The following is an 8,288-nucleotide window of genomic DNA, read 5'->3' as shown; positions in this document are numbered from 1 at the left end:
CCTCCACAGATTTTGAGAGCACCCTGGGACTACAGCTATGAAAAGACAGGAGAAAATGGAGACAAAGAAAGTTAATGAAGCTTGCACGGAGCAAAGAATAGCTAAGAAACAACACGAGAAAGTCTGCAGACTGATCAGACATGCAAATAACTTCATTGAGAGCCCACAACAAAAATACCTGTAAATACCTTCCCCTCCCGAAGCGTTTTCACCACAAAGGCAATTATGTTCTTCCCCTGGAATGGAAGATGTACCACCCTGCTCTCCAGATGCCTCACTCGCCTCTGGGGAGCTGGGAACCCTTGTCCTTAGCAGACAAGTCACCGCCCATTTCTATATCTGTCAAGGTATTTTCTGAATGACAAGTGAACTTTGTTGTTCCCTTCAACATAAAGGAAAAAACAAAGTGTTCTGTTCGCTTCGCACATGCTTAACTTCAAGCCCATGCTTCACTTGCTGAACTGTACAGCAATGACTTAAGCAATGCTTAAATGCTTTCCTGATTCAGACCCTAAAAATAGGAATGGTTTCTGCAGTTCCTCTTTCTCTTGTTCTCCTAATGACAGACAACTATTGTGCCATGTCATTATGACAATAAGATGGCTTAATTGCCCTCTTTCCAGAAGCTGTCAGTTCTGCTTAACTGGTACATAATGTATGCGTCTGAGAGTAAATGTGTTAATATATCAGTCACTTATATCTACCATACGTTTGCCTGTGCTGTATTTAAAGAAAGCCTTGGTTTTTATGACTGACTTGCTAGACATTATATTCATTGATATGGGCAGCAGTCATATTACTGTCTTATTTCTTCATGAAAGATGCATGAAATAACTTTTTCCTCCTTCATTTACTGCCCTTTTTCAACTCAACTTCAACCTGAATATGAATTTTCCCATACTTGTATTTAAGGTGTGGCCAAAAAAGGCCTCCTCAGAAATGACAATGTAAGAAGAAGTGGCTGTTCCTGTAACTAATCAGGTTTGATGAATCAAAATGTTTGGAAATACCTGTAGTTGCTTCAGAATATTTTGTGCATTGTTTTCCTGTAGTGACATTGTCATTGAAAGCATATAGAGAAGAGTAAGAATCAACAATATCTTTAACATGGAATAAGCAGGTATGAACTATGGACTTTAATTCTCTAAGACATACCGGTAAGGTTACACCTAGATATACAGCCTATGGCAGCTGGCTCAATTCTTTCATATTCCCCGTTCTGATCATGATTATTACTGAGTTCCCTCTACTGCTTCTTGTGTCTTGTGCATTTAAGAAGTTATTTTTTTCTCCCACAGTCTTTCGTTAGCTTGTGAACTTGAATGCAAAGACTGTTTTTAACCATTGTTTTACAAGTCTATATGTTGCTATATTAACAAATATGACAATGGCCTCTTTTGTGTTTTTACTAGTAAGGCCCTCCTTTTCAGAGAAATATTACTTGCAACTCATACACATACTTTTGTGCACCTTCAGAGAAGACATAAAAAGTGAGGGAGAAAAAAACAAAAGCTGTATGAAAAACAGAATAAATCTGACAAGAACAATATGAAGCTTAGTAAGATTTGAACACACAGTTTGCTTTGTTCATGTAATCCATTTCTCACTGTTTTCCTACCAATACGTTTGGTTTTAAACCATTAAAGCATGACTTCTAACCAGTCTGGTTGCAAAGTTCCCAAGACTCTGGAAGTAAGTATAGCCACTCTGACTCAATTGAATGAACACAGGTGAGACAGGGAAGCGCTAATCTGTTGGGACTTTGTCTGGAAGTGGCAGAGTCACCATTTCCTCTCAAGAGAAGTGGAAGCCAAAACGTACTGCCAGGGAGAGTGAGCTGGCAAGCAACTACAGGGGCAAGAGTACACAGCAGACAGATTTGTGACACTTATTTTGGTGTTAATAAGCAATTGGTACAACTGCTACAGTCCATAAATCCAACTGTTTCATACAGATGTAAATGTGCGTCTGACCAGAATTGGAAGTTGTCAATTTTATTGGAAGTTATAAATTCAATCCCGAACTAGGAGTTCTTTCCAAACTTTTTCCTAATGTTATGCAAGTTCTATATAAACATTTTTCTTCCTAAGAAAGATAGCAATAGAATAGCTGGATAACCAAGGTTACTAAATGAAAAAGACTGATCACATTTCCCTTTACAGGAGACAGCATTTCTTTTGATTGTACTGGTGCTTGTCCATAGATGCAGTATGCTAAAAACACTTCCCACAGCAATAACTACTTAAGAACTTACTTGGTTTTTTGAATCCAGATGCAATAGTCTGTAATGTAGAGATCATTAAGGATGTAGGCAGGGTCATTCTCCATAAAAATCTTGTGAATGTCCAGGAGGCACTTCAAAACAGCAGCTTTTCCTGGAAACAGATTTTTATTTCTGTAATTCACTAGAAATCACAATAGATAATCTTTACCATCTTCTCACCTTTGAGGCTTTAATAACCGTGCTATCTATAACCATCTTGTAACTTTAAGTTGATTCACAATTTCAGTACAGCAGTAATATGACTATGCCCTTCAGTATCCACATTGATGTGGAGCCCCTGGATTCAGTAGGAATCTCTCTGCAAGACTCAAGCCTCGAGGCACAGTCATGCGTGTAATTCTCTGCAGCTGAAGAAGCGCCCTCCCCCAACCTTTCTACTTCTCTGAGCTGTGGCCCAAACTTTAGCAGAGTCATACAGCGGACCATATTAAAAAAAAAAAAGGCAAGCTCAAAAGTAACTCACAAATAACAAAAAATTATGCCCCATCATTTATCTGAAGAAAGAGAAAACCTATTTCGCTGTATGCCTACACAAATACCTGTGTTGGAAAATAACAGGGTTGGGAACACACAGCCCACAGCAGGGTCAAGCTCGCAGGAGCCACAGTGGTTGTGTAAGCCAATGTAAGCGATGCCATCGCCTAACATCTAACCATTGCCTTAAACTGAGCAGAACATTTCCTACTGCTGTTAGTTACCGAATCATTTGGCAAATTGAGCCCCCAGAAAGAAAAACTCACTTCAAGCTCAAGAAGGTGCCATTTGATATATAGTTGATAAATACAGTAAAAGATTAAAAACTTGAATGTTTTCTTATTCTATAACCAGAAATCTTTCTGTAGTCAGTTTCTTCATATGCAACCATTGTTTATGAAAAAGAGAACTGACTAATGTAACCTCCAATGAGCTGGAATCTCCTCCCTTAGTTTTCTGATGGAAGTTGCTAAAGGGTTAAGTGCTGGAACACCAAAAAAAAAAAAAAAAAGTATTTTCACTGTTTAATGGGAAAAAAAAACCACAACAAACCCCACATTCAAATGAAAACAGCCACTACTGCAAATGGAATCTAATAACCCTCTCCCAAGAGGCTGGCTCCTCCTAGGCTATGAAACCTGAACATGGATGAAATTACATTTTACAGATTTTTCACAAATGTGACCTCTGCAGTAGGGAAAAACAAAGCAAAACCAAACAGCGTATAAAATGATTTCCATTGCCTTCACTGGAGACATTTAACTAGGACCGTGACCTTTAAAAAAAAAAAAAAAAAGACCAGAACTCCCCCTGCTGTTCAAGCACAAAATTTGTTTGTTTGTTTTTAAGTAATCCCTGCTGGAAAAAATATAGACAGAGAATGCAAGTTAAAGTATGTGGAAGATGGCAATAAGGAGAAAAAATGTGGAGAGTAAAAAGCCATGGCAAACAGAACTGAAAAACCCCACCGGTTTGGAAGAGAGCAATTGAAGAAAAGTCAGGAAAGAAACCATAAAATCCCAAATATAACTGATGAACTTTTAGATTGTATCACCATCAATGCTTGTCAAGCCAAGCTTGTCAAACTTAACTATTTTGACTAAAAAGTGAGCTCCTTTAAAAATAAATCATAAGTGAAATTAAGTTAATTTTTAAGGTTCTAGCTGTCAAGCTGCCAGCCTGAACCATTTACAACATCTACTACTGTTACTCATCTGCCAAGTAACCACGTAAATTAGTAACTATAACACTAATTCTCCATAAAAAGTAGTCTTTCTTCATAAATTAAAGTTTTGGATTATAGTAGCTTAATGGGCCTCTAATCAGACAGGCTGCAAATCTAGCCTGAGTAAATAAAATAGGCAATCCTACATGCAGGCAAACACACGGAGCACGGCAAACTACCGAACTTCTGCTTTCAGAATACGCGCGTTATACATGCACCTTATAACCAAGAAGTCCTTATACAAAACTGCATTTAACTCTTTACCACAGAAATTAAAAATAAGAGCTGAAGAGCAAACGCTATTTAAGTCTTAATGTTCCATAGCGCACAGATGATTCTTGGCCTATTTCTGTGAAATTCCACACCGTAGGTTATGTCTTTGCATATCTACCTCAGTCTTCAGTAGACATCTGGTCTTAACTTTCAGGCTGGGGCTTTGTTTTCCATAGTATTATTACTTACACTGGCTTAAGTACTCTTTGTTGCACTCCTTTGCCTCCCTCTTTTCCACAGCTCAAGTATTTTTGAAACCATATAGTGAACTGGATCAGAGAACTGATGAAACCAAAAGATGAACAGGCTAGGGGATTTTTTTCGGCAGCTGTGTCAGTCCAACTCACTGAAATGGGAGTCAAAAGCAAACCTCACTGAAATGTGAGTCAGAGCAAACCTAAAATGTTTTAAAAGTCCTACTTCTTTCATAGCCCTAGAATTGTTGTTTATTTATTGTCACTGTATACTGGAGTTAAGAAAGCCACAGAATAGAAGATGAAGACATGCCAAGGATAACCAATTTCGTTTTCTTCACACAGCTTAAAGAGGCGAACGCTTTTAAATTCAAGGGTGAAGAAGAAAAATTATCTATTTAGAAAAAGAGCACTAAATGTTTAAGATCAGGAACAAGAAACTTAGATAATAACCTCAGGAAAATACGAATGACTTATTTCTAAGTCAGTTTTTACAGATCTTCTGTGTAATGTTACAGCTCTGCATTATACTGATCAATACATACAATGCTTTATGTACAGATACTATTTCCTGATTATTCAAAAAAAACAACTGGTTATATTTAAAAGTACAAGATTCCACCATCTGTAATAGAATCAAAAATACTTGATCTTCTAAGCTATTAATATTTAAGAGGTAGAACTTCAAAATATATGATTTAAGACAGACTCTAAAAGTCGTTACACTGCTGTTGGGGAGAGGATGAGTTGCAACTTCGCAGGAAAAGCAGCAGAGTGGCTGAGCAGACAAAGCAAAAATCATTAAAGTCAGAGCATATGCCTGCAGATCACTGGATTCTTCTGGAGTTCACGGCTATGAAAGCTGGTAGACGACAGCCCACAACTTTAATTCTACAGTTTCAGACATCCAGTCCTCTTTCAACGGATTGGTTCAAAAGGAATACCATTTGACCCCAGCTCTGTATCTGCCATTTGACATAATAACCTACTGATTTTACACCATCATGAAATTCTGCCAGCTTTCATACTGAATATTTGGAAGCAAAATAAATTAGTAGTCCCATTATTCTATTTTACATTCAGTTATTTTTCCTGTAGACTTCTTTATGGTTTTCCACATTTTGAAGGAGGAGGAGCACTCATCTAAAAAGCTAAGCTGAACTTTACTGTCTTGTTAAAAAGTGAGAAGAACAGCACTCGTAAAAACAAGGAAAGAACTCTTATGGACTTTTAAATGAAAACATCCTGGTGATAACTTACCCAGCTAGGCAACAGTATTATCTGTTTTTAATGGATAATGATATCATCCTAAATCTATTAGTGTTAACTGCTGTATGGAAAGAAGCAAACCATATTTTATGTTGCAGAAAACAGCACAAATGAGTTTTCTCTTTATTATTAGCTCATACACGATAACTTCCAAATCAGTATTACGCAATGGTAACAGTGTCAGTAAATACTGACAGAACCAGCCCACACCACTTATTAGAGATCTACTGAAAAGAAAAAGGGCTCCATGTATTTACATTAAAAACACACCTGATAAATTTTTGTTAGTCAACTGTCAAATGCAGTATATATATATTGCTGGAAATAGCATTGTAGCTGGATGTACCATTGCATTTCATTCCCTTTTTTAATCCTATCCAAAGAGCAGATAAATACACTAGCTCTCCTAGATAACTTCACTGAGTTTTGAACAGTTTTACTGAAGTATTTTAAGTATTATAGATAACTAAAACAGCATCTGAAAAAAAACTGCTGACCTCAACATTAATCAGCTTAATGCATTTGTCTTACAATCAACATTTTGGCAGGAAGCCTTAATTCAAAATAAGAAGTGTTTCAACCACACACAAGGATCCTTAATAGCTTAAAAAGGCACTATCCTGTACCTTGGGAGCAATCCACCAACATAGCACTACTATTTTTTAAAGTCAAGTCACATAACTTGAGGCATAACAATTCAGTCCCATCAAAATTCTTCACTAATTTTAAATAAATTAGTTCACTGTGCTTATTATTATCGAAACATTGTACTATACTGTGTCCCAACTTCTGTTAACAGCATCCTGAAAGAAACCTCAAGTCAGGATGAAGTCAACTCAAACCAATTCCTCCTTTAAGTTAAACACCAGTCCTCTTGCATCTAGATGAAAAGCAATAGTTTTGTGGTACTATTTAACTGAATTCATTATCTATTACTTGACAGTCATTTTTACCTATGTTCATCACACATATACTGCAATACTATACCAAACTGGTAATCCATCGTGTCCAGTAAGCAAAGAGGGTAACAGAGTATTTAATGCTATCTATAACTACTATGCTTTGCACATTGCATAGTTTGCTAAGTATTTGGTAAGACAGAAATTTCTCAAAAGCATGGCTCAACTTCCACTGAAGTTTGAAGGAGGAAACATTTTGACTGAAGATATGTGCCTTGGCAGTACAAGCATTATCTAAAAATCCATTTCTTTTAAGAATACATAGACAGACACTTTTTTTCTTCCCTTGGCTTCTGATTATAGACAGGCAATACATCAATTTTGTATCTTTCCCAATTCTTTGGTAGTTGGCTATTTAAAAAACTTTTCACACTATACACACCCCATAATAGTAAAAAGTAATTTGAAAGATGAACCCTGGAACTTTCAGAAGTTAACATTAATCACCACTACTTTTATCACTACACTGCTAACTTGCTAATGCCCCTCCCAATAAATTTATGTCCACATGAAGGAAATAATATATGTGTGTCTGCTTCCCAGATACCACCTGCAGATTATCATGGCTTACACTAAAGATAGTGTCCTCCTCTCTATTGACAACAAATCCAGTTGAAATGAGCAGATACTCTTTTCTTGAAGCTTGCACGTGTCTTTTCAGCACCCTGAAGATCCACAGCCGGCTCTGCGGAGGCAGCCGGTTGCCCCATCCTGCACTGTTTCCCAGGCAACCAGCAGAGCGCAGACATGCACAGAATGAAGCCAAACCTGCTGCATTTCTTAACTTCTTCCACTGCTTCTAAACCATTCTGGCCATCAACTAAATCAAGTTGAATTTCTTTTAAAACTTATGGCAGTAATTTTTATGCAAGTCACCGAGGTCAGAAAAAACAAGGCTAGCCTACCTCCCATACCAGTAGAGAATGAGTTAGCATACCCAAACTACTCGTCCAGAGAAGATGGGGACTCCACTGTTGGAGCAAGACCATCATGGGCAACACAAGGAGACCATGACGATAAGCACTACTGGGGCCGCTGTGTTTTGGAAGCAGGGGGTACAGAGACAGCAGCAGCCACGTGACCAGCGCAGGAGGATGGAGCAGGAAACCTGACACAGGTATTGTAGATGCCACCTCCCTTACCAAACTACTGGGAATATTTTGTTGGATCGTTGAATGTTCACTCCAATACCATTTTCCATCATAACATTAAAAGAAAAGAAAATAGTTTACCTCTCATGTAGTCTTTGAGAAAAAAAAAAAATAATCTAAAGGTTGGGGCAGCACTGTATGATTTCAGTTTTGTTACCAGAATTTTATTTTGTCACTTATGAACAGCAGCAAAACCCACTGGAGACAAGTGAAGAGGGACAGCATATATCTTCCCCTTAAAACTTCACTACCCAACTGTTATAATGTAAATGGTATTTTGAATCATCAATAGTTTATGGCAGATTAATATTGTCATTTGCAGGTTTTTTTTAATCCTGCAACTCACAAGCACTGGAAATAAAACACCAAAGTGCTGCTTCTCAGCAATTCTTCTTTAAAAAAAAAAAGAAAATCTAAACACAATGCTTTTTTTGAAAGTAGTAACACACAATAAATAGA

At 37.3% G+C, this 8,288-nt stretch overlaps 1 protein-coding gene across 1 annotated transcript in view; it reads right to left on the bottom strand.

Annotated features, from left to right (window-relative positions):
- SHQ1 (SHQ1, H/ACA ribonucleoprotein assembly factor) overlaps positions 1-8,288 on the bottom strand; it is a 52,870-nt gene that overhangs the window by 20,560 nt on the left and 24,022 nt on the right. Inside the window, exon 10 of the mRNA XM_009883570.1 lies at positions 2,255-2,375. Within this exon, the coding sequence (XP_009881872.1) occupies positions 2,255-2,375 (121 nt within the window). The remainder of the gene's footprint in view (positions 1-2,254; positions 2,376-8,288) is intronic.

This window comes from Charadrius vociferus, unplaced genomic scaffold (assembly GCF_000708025.1).
Source record: "Charadrius vociferus isolate BGI_N301 unplaced genomic scaffold, ASM70802v2 scaffold324, whole genome shotgun sequence".
NCBI lineage: Eukaryota > Metazoa > Chordata > Aves > Charadriiformes > Charadriidae > Charadrius > Charadrius vociferus.
This window is presented reverse-complemented; position numbering and strand designations above follow the sequence as displayed.